The 13,686-nt window shown below is 41.3% G+C and overlaps 1 protein-coding gene across 4 annotated transcripts in view; it reads right to left on the reverse strand.

Moving 5' to 3' along the window:
- Window positions 1-7,316: 7,316 nt before the first annotated feature.
- CD96 (CD96 molecule) overlaps window positions 7,317-13,686 on the reverse strand; it is an 89,513-nt gene continuing 83,143 nt past the window's right edge. For 3 of the 4 annotated variants that reach the window (XM_070454913.1, XM_020905643.2, XM_070454912.1), the window contains 3 exons: window positions 13,537-13,626; window positions 9,635-9,758; window positions 7,317-7,723 (listed from right to left, as the gene is read on the reverse strand). In XM_070454913.1, coding sequence (XP_070311014.1) covers window positions 7,615-7,723; window positions 9,635-9,758; window positions 13,537-13,626 — 323 coding nt within the window. In that variant the 3' untranslated portion in view covers window positions 7,317-7,614. Of the gene's footprint in view, window positions 7,724-9,634; window positions 9,759-12,584; window positions 13,011-13,536; window positions 13,627-13,686 lie in introns of those variants that run through there. The other variant, XM_020905644.2, reaches the window with a different exon arrangement.

Genomic DNA, 13,686 nt, shown 5'->3' on the forward strand with positions numbered 1-13,686 from the left:
TCTCTTACATAACCAGAGTTATTGATCTTCTATTTAGTCTTCTGCCCATATTCCAATTTTGTCAGCTGATGTGGGAAATGTCAGCTCTGATTGGCCAGATTTCCTTTGTAGCTTTAACCCCTCCAGAAAGGATCCAGGCTAGAGTTGTGTGTGCATGCTCAGTCGCTCAGGCGTGTCCAACTCTGTGCGACCCTATGGTCTGTAGCCCACCAGGCTCCTCTGTCCATGGGGGTCTCCAGGCAAGGATGCTGGGAGTGGGTCGCCATGCCCTTCTCCGGGGGATCTTTATCCTCCGGGGGATCTTTATCCTCCGTCTCTCTCGTTTCCTGCATCGGCAGGCGGGTTCTTTACCACTAGCGCCACCTGGCGGCAATGAATTGCCATGTCTTTTAACCTTTATTCTGGGATATTTTTAAAGCCCCTTTTTTGGCCTTTAGACAGTTCTCATTTTGTGTCTATCTGATGCTGCTTTGTGACTGGATTCAGCTTATTCATTCTCTGCCTTAATGCTGCAAAGGGAATAGTATGTCCCCCTCAGGGTATGAAATCTGAAGGAGCAGATGTCCATCTGTCCCTCACTGAAGTTAACTTTGATCACTGGTCAAATTGTTTAATTTTTCCACTACATAATTACTGTTTCTTTTTCCTCTCTTGTAACTAATAAGCATACTTCAGGGAGAGCATTTTTTGAGACCATGCAAATACCTTGATTGTCAAGAAAATTTCCTCCTTATTTAGTATTTGTCAAAGAATCTAGCCTAATTTGATCTTTTGCTATAATGATTACAAAGTAACGACTTTCCAACTCCAGCACTTCTGCATCTACCAATCAGTTCTCAGCATTCTACTGTAGGCAAAAGCTCTCTGTTTCCCCTTCCTTCCTCCCTCCGTCCCTTCCTCCTGTCTCTCTAGATCTCTTTTCCTATATATCTGCGGTAAGGATTTATGAATTCTTACATTTTTCAGTGGCTTCTAATTCATTAGTATACTTAATTATATTGGCATTCAAATTGTCCTAGATTGAACAAGTAGGAGACTTCAAGCTGACTCCTGCATCCTCTAATATCCCCCCCGACAGTTTTTTGGAATTATTTTCTGACACAAGACATTCCAATGATACATTACATCTACTTTGCCCTTAAACAAACATTTCTCTGAAAGTTCTGATTCCTTTCAGCATGAAATTATAGTGAACAAGATCTGCGTGTCAGATGTGCTACTAGAATACCTTTGCTTCTTGGTTCATTCAGAAGACAAATGTGGGAAAGACAGGCGTGCATAGCTACTTACAACACATGCACAGTCAAAGTTTCCACCACCAACAGGGCCAGATGGATATCATATTAATATGCAAACTGTATGTATACATGTTTATACAGACACATCCCCCTTATTTTTCCTTCTTTCTTACACAAAGGCAGCACATTATGTGCTCTTTGCTTTTCCCCCTCAGTGATGTCTCCTGGAGATCACGTCCTATTAGTCAACAGAGATTTTCTCCCTTGATTTTACAGCTGGACATTTTCCATTTTTTTTGTATTTACTATCGTTTATCCTATCAATCTCCTGTTTGGACATTTAGTTTTTTAGTACTTGGCAATGACAAATAATGCTGCCAAGAATAATCTTGTGTATGTACAGTTTGATATTGATGGAAGCTGAGCTTCAGGATAAATTCTTAAAGAGAAACTGCTAAGTCTAAGATAAATTAATATGTAGTTTGGTTTGATGTTGTCAGTTCCTCTCCACCGTGGTTGTTCCATTTTGCATTCACTTCAGCAACACAGGAGAGTGTCTGCTTCCCCACTGTCTTGACAATAGAGCTTGTTGTCAAACTTCTCAAATTCTTGTCAAGTGAATGGGAAGAAATAACATCTCAATGAAGTTTTAATTTGCATTTCTTTTAATATGAATGGATTTGAAATTTGTTTCAAGTGTTCAAGTGTTACTTTCATTTTTTTTTTTTTTTTGTGAATCATTGGTGACCCATTTTTTTCCCACAGAATTTTTCAGCTTTATTATCCTCACTATTTGTAAGTTCTTTATCATTTTGCAAATTCTTTATCATTCTTTATTTGTGATATATGTTGTGGATATTTTCACCCAGTAAATCATTTGCCTTTTCACTCCCCTTTATTCTCTGCAAATCGTTTTTCTTTAAGCAGTCAAATTTATCCATTTTCCTCTCACTGCATCTGGAAATATATATATATATATATATATTCATACACAAACATAGTTACAGTAGTATATATATAACAGTGATATAGGATATGTGTATATGTATATATACTATAATATATGTATATATATTTTAACTATATAGTAATATATACTGTTACTCTATATATTAGTATATATACTATAGTATATGTGTGTATATATTTAACTATATAATAATATATACTTATACTGTTACTGTATTATTACTATAATTAACTTATAGTAACATTATACATTATACAATACATTGTACATTATAACAATAGTCTATATATGTATTACATTAAAATAGCTATATATAAATGGACAGATATAGATATGCACAGATATGTATATATGGAGTTAGGAAAATATCTCATTTTCTTAAGAGTTTTTATTAGCAATAGTTGTTGAATTTTGCCAAAGACTTTTAAAGTATCTGTGGAAGTTAATCCTACATCTTTCCTCCTCCTAAGCCTTCTTTATATGGTAAATTAGGAGATTTTCTCTCAGTGAGCCCTCCTTGCATTCCTGGTATAATCCTTGGGTAAGGTTTCAAGTCCCATCACTATGTCTCAGATGTCAAGGTGTCTACTGAAGTGCCTTTGCTCTGTCAACACTCTCCTCTCTGAAGCCTTTAAAAAATACTTTTCACAGTCTCTCCCTGAAATAATACCCTCTTCTTTATTCTTTTCTCTTCTTTGTATGTGCTTTTATTTTCAGATGCATCACACTCTACTGTATTTCTTTCTTTAGAATCTGTTTCTCCCACTGAACTCTGCACTCACTGGAACACTGGAGTGGTACTGAGGGAGTTTTTAGATCACTCACTCGAGTGTGAAATCTCCAGACCCTAAACTGGCCACCCCCAGGAGCTACCCAGGCGTGGTGCTGGTCACACTTCTCCATTAACTGGCCACAGAAATAGTGCCCTGTTGATAGTTCAGTGGCGCTCAGATCTGTTAGGCGTCAGAGTGTGTCCTTTTGGATCAGTACACCGGCTCTATGTATAAGAAACACCCAATTCAACCCGATGACTTACAAGAGTGGAATCATGCTGATCCCAAACTAGTGGCACAGAAATGGTTCTACCATAGATAAAACCCTCAAATTCTCACTTCTCTTCCCGTTCAGTCTTTATTCTCTTCCCATTTCTCTTACCATTCATATATTTATGTCTTCAAGAGAGAAAGTACAGAACAGAGAAATTAACTTTTAATAGAGTTTATTTTTTAGAGAACTTTTCAGTTCACAGCAAAATTTGAGTGGAAAATACAGACTCCTCATCTTACCTCTGCCCCTCACAGAGTCTTCCCCTCTTATCAACATCCTACATCAGAGCAGTATATTTGTTACAATCAGTGAACCTATACAGACATATAATTATAACCCTAAGTCCAAACTTTACATTAAGTTTCACCCTTGATGTCGTACCTTCCATGGGTTTTGACCAATGTATTTTAACAAGAATCCACTGCTACGGTTTCATATAGTCGCACATGCCTAAGAGACGTTAACTCTTTACACGGTTCACGGTCCAGCACCAAATTTCCTCTCACAACTCATGTGACTGTTGTTCGTCCACTTCACTCTGCCTTCTGCCTCTGAGTATTTTCTGGTGATGGGTGAATGGCTTTAACGCTACGATCAGCTTCGTTTGGTGGCGTGACTGTTTCGGACGGTAAATGGGAGTCGTCCGACAGAAGTCTGGGCAGACGCATTCCGGGTATTTACCACGGGTAGCTGGAGGAGGCCCGATCTGCGTCCCCCTCTCTAGTGGTCACCTCGGGTTTGTCGCCCTTCCCCTGTATTTCCCTCAGTGTTGCTCCTTATAATCGCAGGCCCGCAGAGCCTCTGAGCCACAGGAGGGGTCTGAGTGCGCGAAGCGACAGTCGCTCGGTCTGACTGCGGCCCCACGGACTGCGCATGCCAGGCTCCCACGGGGTCGCAGGGGTCAGACGCGACTGAGCGACGGAACCACAACTTTGGTTACGTCTTTGCCAGTTTGCTCATTCAGGCTCCGTTCAGTTCAGTTGCTCAGTCGTATCCAACTCTGCGACCCCATGAATCGCAGCACGCCAGGCCTCCCTGCTCATTCAGGTTAGGAGAGTATAAAGATGCTGGTTGAGGAGAAAAACTTAGATTACATTGTTCTCATTCCTTTGTTAATTTGCACCCGGCCGATGCCTAGACCCATCAGAGAAGCACTGGGCAGTGTTTAAGGGTAATTTCAAAAGTGTTCCCCGGTCCTGACCCAAAGTCATGTCCTTTTGCTGTCTAGCTGCATCTTCCTGGCTGTAGCATTCAGCCTTGTTAGCATCAGAGAATCCAGAAAAAAAGTTGAGAAATAAAGTGTTCTGTTCCCATCATTTTACCATGTGGTTTTGGCTGGACCCTCAGCTCATTTCTGCCAGTTAATGTCATTTCCTCCCATCGTGGTAACTTCTACTCACCATTTCAGTCTCTGCCGGACACTCAAGCTTCAGCTGGTGGACACAGCCACGGTTGCTGTCATCAAAAACTCAGGCTATGTCTGTCGACTCTCAAAGAACCAAGTTTCTGTGTTTCTGTAGATTCAAGCTTCAAATTCTAGCCCAAATCATTCTAAATCAGAGTGCCGAGAAGGCTGCCTTCAAGAACCTCTCTCCCTGCTCAGAGCCTCTGAAACAAGGTCTTTTCCATGATCTCCAGCCTTGGTTAGTTTCTTTAAACTTCTTTCCAGCTTCTGATCTTGATTACTTTCTTTTCTCTTTTCATTTCCCATCTAAGTACTAACCAGGCCCGACCCTGCTTAGCTTCCGAGATCAGATGAGATGGGGCGTGTTTAGGGTGGTATGGCTGTAGACCTCTTTTCATTTCCTACTCATTTCTTTTTCTTTTTTTTTGCACACTTTCCTGGCCATCTTACCCCAGGGGCCAATTATTTCTACTTTCTTTTTTTTCTGTCAACAATGTTCAGAATATACTACCTGGGCATTAGAAAAAAAAATCAATATTTACTTAAGTGCATGGAAAATAGTTCTTGTCTATAGTAAAAGGATACCAAAGAAATTAAAATATCATGATATAATGGAGACTGATCACATTCTGGACTGGAATTCAGAGAGCTGGCTCATCATTTTGGCTTTATCACTTTTAATTATGTGACCTTGGGAAGTCGATTTCACATATTCCATAACTCTTTATAGTAACCTTTAATGCCCAACATGATCATATATTTTATGATTTTAAAAATCTATACTGCAAAGTTAACTTGGTCAAGCCAACCATATGTTCATTAGCTAAAACAAAGCTTATGCTGAATCAAGGAAAATGATTACTTTGATTAAGTTTGACTTTATCTCTCACTCCAGTACTTGAGTAAGACCTGAAATATGCCTCAGTTCAGTTCAGTTGCTCAGTCATGTCCGGCTCTTTGCGACCCCATGAATCGCAGCATACCAGGCCTCCCTGTCCATCACCAACTCCCAGAGTCTACCCAAACCCATGTCCATCGAGTTGGTGATGCCATCCAGCCATCTCATCCTCTGTCGTCCCCTTCTCCTCCTGCCCCCAATCCTTTCCAGCATTCTGGACTTATGTGTATAGATTAACTTTTGCTATAATAATGATGTGTAACCATCACACTCTTTAATAATGCACATTTGAGTTGGGTTGGAGATTGGTTGATCTCAACTGGGCCTGGTTCGAGTGTTTCTGCTCTAATCGGTGAACCTCTTATCTTCTTGGAGCTCACAGTCTACCCTGAAAATCTTCTTTTTATGATTATGGCAGAGAACAAGAGAGTGAGTCCAACCTCACAAGCACCTTTCAAGTTTTGGGTTAGTCAGGTCCGTGATATTACATTGTCCAAAGCAAGTCGTATGGCCAAGCCCAAGGTCAAGATGTGCTCATGATGCAGGTGAGTAAAGAAATGAATATTTCTGAACAACATTATCTAACACACCATGCTTTGGAAATGAGTGATTAGAAGGCTTATGTATGGCTTCTTCTTAGTGAAAATTAAGTAATAATGAAGGCATTCAGAAATCTTAGGGATTAGGGTGCAAAGTTGCTACTTGTCCAGTGAGACAGAATGAAACCCATTTGTAGAGAGAGGAGTTGCTGGTTTGAGACAGGCTCTCTGAACCTAAAACTTGAAGGTGTAGGTGAAAGTGTCCTTTGAGTCAAGTGAGGGAGGTCAAGGTTGTAACACTGCCTGAAAAACACCGAGAGTCCTTCTGTTTTGCAGAAAAATTTCTCTAAATCACAGAATGAGTATCCCTCCATGAATAAGCAACTGTTCACTCTATTCAAGTTGGAGATGAATTTACAAATGCTGACTAGAACTTATTTATAATAAAACCAGAAGAGAATATTTCAAAGAGGTGGCTAAGACAGAAACAGCATAAGACACTTGTTATATGATAGACTGACAACCGCGTGACTTATGTTGTACTGTACAACTGTCTATCCCTTTTCCAAAAAGATCTAAACATCCTCCAACTCTGCCACTTTTCACCCCAACACTTCTACTGCTTGTATTCATGTCTCCTGATTGAACAGTAAAAATAAAACCATAGTGACCTTTACTCAAATCACCGGTGATTAAGTTGTATTAAAAATAACTACTCATGAAGCAACAGTCACATATGTATGTATGAAGTTAGTCTTCTTTCTTGAGACCTAATGAGAAATTAAGGGTAATTAAGGCAGGCACACATTAGTTTATTTCTCCATTTACTGGACTGTGTTAGCTATCTATTATTCTGTGATACATTATGTTGTTGTTTAGTTGACAAGATGTATCTGACTCTTCTGCAACCCCATAGACTGTAGCCCCCTAGGCTCCTCTGTCCGTGGGATTTCCCAGGCAAGAATACTGGAGTGAGTTGCCATTTTCTCCTCCAGGGGATCTTCCCAACCTAGAGATTGAAACTGTGTATCCTGCATTGGCAGGCGGATTCTTTATCTCTGAGTCACCTGGGAAGCCCTCCCTCAGAGAGGAACATAATTTTGGCTAATAGTTTAGAATGTTGGCAGATGCCCCAAAGAGCAGATCTGGTATGGACATAAGTTTAAAACCCTTGTCATCACCTCAGGGAATTAAAAGTGAAAAATAAAACACTGCAAGCTTTTTTTTTTTTTTTTTTTTTTAATGCAGCAGCCTACTTTGCACTTCTTACACAGGCAAGAAAATCCTTGTAGACTGCACTGGGTGAACACTTCATATCGCCTGTCAGTCTTGTTTAAATTTCCAGCATATGCAGATGAAAGAGGGTGAGCTTTGGGGAAAACAGGTCATATACTTCTGATATCCATTTCAGCTGCAGAAGAGGCTTGGCTAGAGGGCGATTATATTAATAAAGCACGACATCTACTTTTTCGATAGGATTCTAGCAGAATTTTGTTGTGCGTCAAAGCCTCAGAGGACTAGAGTGTCTCCAGCTCATGACAAGGCACATCACTTCCAATGGACTCCTGAATGCAAGTGTACTTGATGGGCGGTGGAGGCGGCTTGAAAGGCGGAGGTCTTTCCATGCTAGGGACAAAACATTGCTCATTCAAGGCTGAGAATGTCAGGGGTGATGCATGTATGCATGATATATTTTTAGAAGCAAACAGAGAACGTGAAAGAGGCATGCTTCTCTGGCTCTCTCAGTTTTTTTTCCTGGCATAACCTGCTTGCTAGTCCTGTTAGTATCATTAATTAATATTTTTGTGATATTTTATAATTTGTAAGCCATTTTTATCATAGAGTTATATAATCTGCATTTAGGAATTGACTATTATTGCCACCATCCCACGGATAAAACTGAGGCTTAGAGGTTTTAAGCAGCTTGTTTAAGAGGATCAGACCAGCAAGTCAAGGCTGCTGAACAGAACTTGCCCTCCCCATGGCAGCTGCCTCCTAACAGGGGACGCGTTTCTCTCATGTGGGTTAATGCATTCCTCCACAGAAGAAAATGTCGAATTCTGGGACCAAAGATGGCAGTTTTTCTGAGTCCCTTTGCTACCCTGGCCCCCAGACCTCACCACACACTCATTGTGTGTGAACCGGGGGAAGGTTGGGGGTGGGAGGTGAACTCGCCTGAGTCCCTGAGTTGATGGATGGCACCCGCATCCTTTCTGTTTGTGTCAGTGAGCACTCTTAGAGTCATCTCTGTGTAAGGAAAGTACTGGTCTGTGTTTGCACAATTGATCTCTTTGTCTGAAGTGCGTAAGTGAGTGTGGGATTTAGCTGTATAAATGCTCCAGCTCTCGTTATCAGGAAATAGAGGCATGTCTGTGGGCAGACTCAAAAACCTCTACCCCTTGTCTATCAATCCACAGTATCTTAATTTCTCCTTAGAGGGGCAGAGAAGGAGAGACACTGAGAAAAACGGAGGGGGATTGTTTTCCATCTCTATATAACACAGACATTTGAATATAGAACAACAAAAAAATCAATTCAGATTTTCAGATTCCCGTTTTCTCATTTTGGTTTAAAAATCCCTAACACCTATTACCTGGTTTTCTGGTGTTTTAGTGGTGACAATGTATATCAAAAGGTGGATAGCATTCTAAGAAGTTTGCAATTCTTTTTTTTCTGGGGAATTAGGAATTTTTTAAGGTCACATGGTGGCCAAAGTATAGTACTTGAACATAAGTCCAGAGTTTCTGACTCATGGTTTGGTGTTGTATTCACCACGAAACATCCCCTGCATGTGGCTATAGAGTCTTCAAGGATACAGTAAGTAGAAGGCAGGCCACACAGTCAATATTATCTGAGACAGCAGTAGTAAGATATGTGAAGGATCAGCTCTGTGTATTCTGAAGATCTTCTCTAAGCATGGCCTGAACCAGACTGATCCAAAACAGCCAAGTCAGAAAAGTGAGGTTTAACCTTCCATGCCTTTCAGACTTCTCAGTGGAGGGAGGAGAGTTCTGGAAACTATTTCAATAAGACAAAAAGGAGGTAACCCACTGCTCACTTTTCCCCTCGGGGAGAAAGGATAAGGGCAGTAAAAGCCCATTTTGCTGAAAAGCAGCTGGAAATTTCTTAAAATTACCTTTCTTACTCAATTTCACACTTCAGTATCTAGGCCCACCGGGGCCCAGGCAGTTCAGAGATGCATGAAAATGAAAAGAATAATGAAGATTAAAAAGAAAGATCAGTTTCGGTTTTGAGGTGATGTGAGCCCCCGTTCTCATTTCACGCCTACTGACTTGTTCCATTGAGTGAGTACTCTAGCCTGAACAGGTAGAAGGGCATCAGGTCAGAAGTTGTGCATCTCATTCCAACTGTGTGGTACTGGGGAAGCTGGGCAGCCTCTCTGAGCTTCTCCAAGCCTTATTTCCTCAGTTACATAGGAGAGAAACACTGCTATCTCGGAATGATATTTAAAGTGTTGAGTGAATATTTTCTGCTGGAAAAAGTAACTGCTCCTGCATGTCTCAGGACTGTACTCACATTTCTTTTTGGTACTGACACCACTTTCTCACTCCAAGACCAAACAATACGAGACAGGAGGATAGCAAAGCTGCCACAATCACCGGCCAGGACATTCCATCTTTGGGCTTACTGATCACAATACCTGAAAAGGGCATAATGACAGATGAACTTTAACACCAAAGTTTGGCAACTGGGAAGCAGGATGAATTGAATTAGTTTGCTTACCTGCAACATGCATTTCCAAGAACCATGGGGTGTTCATTGATCACAATCATACTCGGATCATTTCTATGACTTGTTCTCATATCGTTTTTGCATTTATACAATTGCATTTCTTTTTCACATGAATGCCTTTCATGTTACAAAGCTCCAGACCTAATCTTTTCTTTTCTTTCACTTTCTCAAGGCCCTGGACAATTCCTGGCACAGGGTGGCCAGTGAAATGTGATTTATAAGAGAGAGGAGTTTGGGGGAGAGTGGACACCTGTGTATGTATGGCTGAATTCCTTTGCAGTCCATCTGAAACTATCACATTGTTAATTGGCTATACTCTGATATAAAATAAAAAATTCAAAAAAGAATGAACACATAAAACTGATAATCTATAAATTTGTTTTCCAAATTCACTCCAGTAAAGTAAAAGTTTTATGTGTGAAATACTGGTCTATCTTTAAATTCTTATTAAGGAGTCATTAAAATGCTTTGTGAAATATTAGCATGTTAGGAGGAGGAAGAAAAAGTAAAAGGCATTATAACATTCTAAAGGTCTGAAAGTACAACGCTGAGAAGGCCAGAGGCAATATAAATACAATTTTCTGGATTGTTTTACTTTTTCTGTAACATGAAGGAAAAATTAAGTAAACGAACTCTCTTAGGAAATCATATTGTCTGGTTCTGCCTGGCAGAGAATAAAAGGGAATGTTTATAATTGTATAGTTACTTAATTTTTTCATTTTAAAAAGTGTTTTACGCTCATGTTAAAAATTCAAACAGTACAGAAATATAAACTACAATAAAAAGGAAATATCCTTACTTCTTCAGATGCCAGCTACCCACACTAGAGGGTAATTGACTTTTAATAGTCAATTACATTAACTATTTAATAGTTAATTCCTATCAGAAATTTTTAATGCAAATATAAGCAAATATAGGTACCATGAATATATATCCCTTCATATTACAAATGGGGGCATGCTGCACATACTGTTCTGTTCTTGGCTTCTTTCTCTTAAAAAAATTCTTGGAATATTTTTCACAGAAGTGCATAGAAGTTTACCTTATTTGATTAAATGACTGGATGGTTCCCCAATATATGGATCTACTGTAGTTTATTTAATTGGCCTTAATGTTGGATGTTTTTCTGGAACTCTCTTGCTTTTTCGATGATCCAGCGGATGTTGGCAATTTGATCTCTGGTTCCTCTGCCTTTTCTAAAACCACCTTGAACATCTGGAATTCACGGTTCACATATTGCTGAAGCCTGGCTTGGAGAATTTTGAGCATTACTTTACTAGCATGTGAGATGAGTGCAATATATGCTGGGAGGGATTAGGGGTAGGAGGAGAAGGGGACGACAGAGGATGAGATGCTGGATGGCATCACCGACTCGATGGACATGAGTTTGAGTAAACTCTGGGAGTTGGTGATGGATAGGGAGGCCTGGCGTGCTGTGGTTCATGGGGTCGCAAAGAGTCGGACACAGCTGAGCGACTGAACTGAACTGAATGTTGGACGGTTAAATTGCTTCCAGGCTTTTCTTATTTTTAATAGCACTACAGTGAAATTCCTTATACATTATAGATAGATCTTTACCTCTTCAGATTACAGAAATCTATGGGCAAAAGTTCATTTTTCTTTCTTATTATTAATAAAAGAGTATTTTCATTATTTTAACTAGATTATAAACCATGTGTAGACTTTTTTAATTTATTTGATTGCTTCAGGTTTATTACAGTGCTTTTCATTAAGTGAAGTCTACAAAAAAATAAAACACACACAAGCCAAAAAATCTAGATTTAAAATATGTGTTACCAAATCTTTTTTATATTTTACATAGTTTGGACGGCAGCCATGTGATTCTGTCGTCACACTGATCATCAGTGCTGAAGATGTTTCCTCTCACAACACATACCCAGGGATCGGAGGTCTTCCTGGTGCTTGGGTTTCTTCAGTTTTGTCAGGCAGATGCTGACGGTACCCCAGAAGCTCACACAGTCCAACACTGAGCAACCCTGTGGCTCACTGATGCACGGTGGCCAGAGTTCACAGTAGTTCAAAGTACTAGAGCATCATGACCACAAAAGAAACAATTACCCAGGAAACCAATTTAGGACTACACACAGTTCTGTCTCAGTGAAGTCAAGACTTACTCTACACTGGCAATATGGTGAACTATAACATTTTACCTCCAAAGTTTTTGAGAAATGAAAGAACAACGGGTTTTAGATAGATCTTCTATCAATGCTTACTAATTTTATCCCAACCAAATATAGAAAATGAGGCCATTGGCTTCAGCAATGTCCTGGTGGAAAAGTAGAGCTCCGATTTCCCCAAATTCCTCAAGTATGTAGTTCTTTTCCTTTTTAAACAATCTTATTTCTTCACTTTGGCTGCGCTGGGTCTTTGCTGTTGCACGGCTTTTTCTCTAGTCGCCAGGGGCACGGGCTCCTCTTCGCTGCGGTGGGCGGGCTGCTCGCTGCGGGGGGCGGGCTGCTCGCCGCGGGGGGCGGGCTGCTCGCTGCGGGGGGCGGGCTGCTCGCCGCGGGGGGCGGGCTCCTCTTCACTGCGGGGGGCGGGCTGCTCGCTGCGGGGGGCGGGCTGCTCGCTGCGGGGGGCGGGCTCCTCTTCGCTGCGGGGGGCGGGCTGCTCGCCGCGGGGGGCGGGCTGCTCGCCGCGGGGGGCGGGCTCCTCTTCACTGCGGGGGGCGGGCTGCTCGCTGCGGGGGGCAGGGTGCTCGCTGCGGGGGGCGGGCTGCTCGCTGCGGTGCTTCTCTCATTGCAGAGCGCAGACTCTAGGGCCTGCAGGCCGCAGCAGCTGCAGCCCGTGGGGGATTCCACCACGGGGAATCAGTAGCTGCGAGTCCCCAGCTCTAGAGCACAGGCCGAAATAATTGTGGTTCATGGGCGTGCTGCTCTGTGGCCTGTGGGATGCTGGACTAGGAACGGAACCTGTGCCTCCTGCCTAGGCAGGTGGCTTCTTTGCCACTGAGGCACCAGGGAAGTCCCGGGCAGTCGTTTAAGGCACCGACGGCTGCAGACGTCGGCAGGATGCCAGTCTGCAGCTCCACGGCCATGTTGCGTGCGGGATGGATGACGCACCAGTGACTGAGGGCTAGATGAGCTTCAGTATGGAATAAACTGAATCCCCAGGTAGAGTTCACCAGTTAAGTGAATACCTTCCGAAGTTAAAGAGTTGATTATGCCTTGAATTTACAATCAAGATCTGCATTGGGAGGGTCCTAACTTTATTGAAAACCTTGACCTCTTATGATAAAAAACAAGGATTATATTTAGCATTGACAAACTTTTATTGAATTATAGGAATACTCTTTGTTCCAACCATCAGAATATACTTTCATAAAGTTGAAATATTTCTCAGTACTTTTCACCTGCCTAATTCTTACTCATTCCAGATTTTATTTTAAATGTATCCCCAGAGAATCCTTTCTAGTTCCCCAATTACAATCAGATCTTTCTGTTAGACTCTGACGACATCTTGCACTATATCATAGGATTTGTCACAAATAAATTTAACTGCATAATGAGTTATTTACTGTGTATCATCTATAATAGATTATACTCCTCAGGAAGCAGTGTTTTCAATACTCAACAGCTGTCACAGTGCCTGACAACTGATAGGCATACAATAAATATTTGTAGAGCAAATAAAACATAAAATATAAAAAAAGGTAAATGACTCACCAGTGATATGAATGTGATTATTTTTAGTAGATACATTGGCAGTTGTGGGAACTTCTGAAGATGCTCTGGTTGTGCTGGTGAAGATGTCACCTAGGGATACAGAGGGGATATCTGAGCTAATCCTAAGGGCCATTTCCATCTGGCCAAGAG

Source organism: Odocoileus virginianus, chromosome 25 (assembly GCF_023699985.2).
Source record: "Odocoileus virginianus isolate 20LAN1187 ecotype Illinois chromosome 25, Ovbor_1.2, whole genome shotgun sequence".
Classification (NCBI taxonomy): domain Eukaryota; kingdom Metazoa; phylum Chordata; class Mammalia; order Artiodactyla; family Cervidae; genus Odocoileus; species Odocoileus virginianus.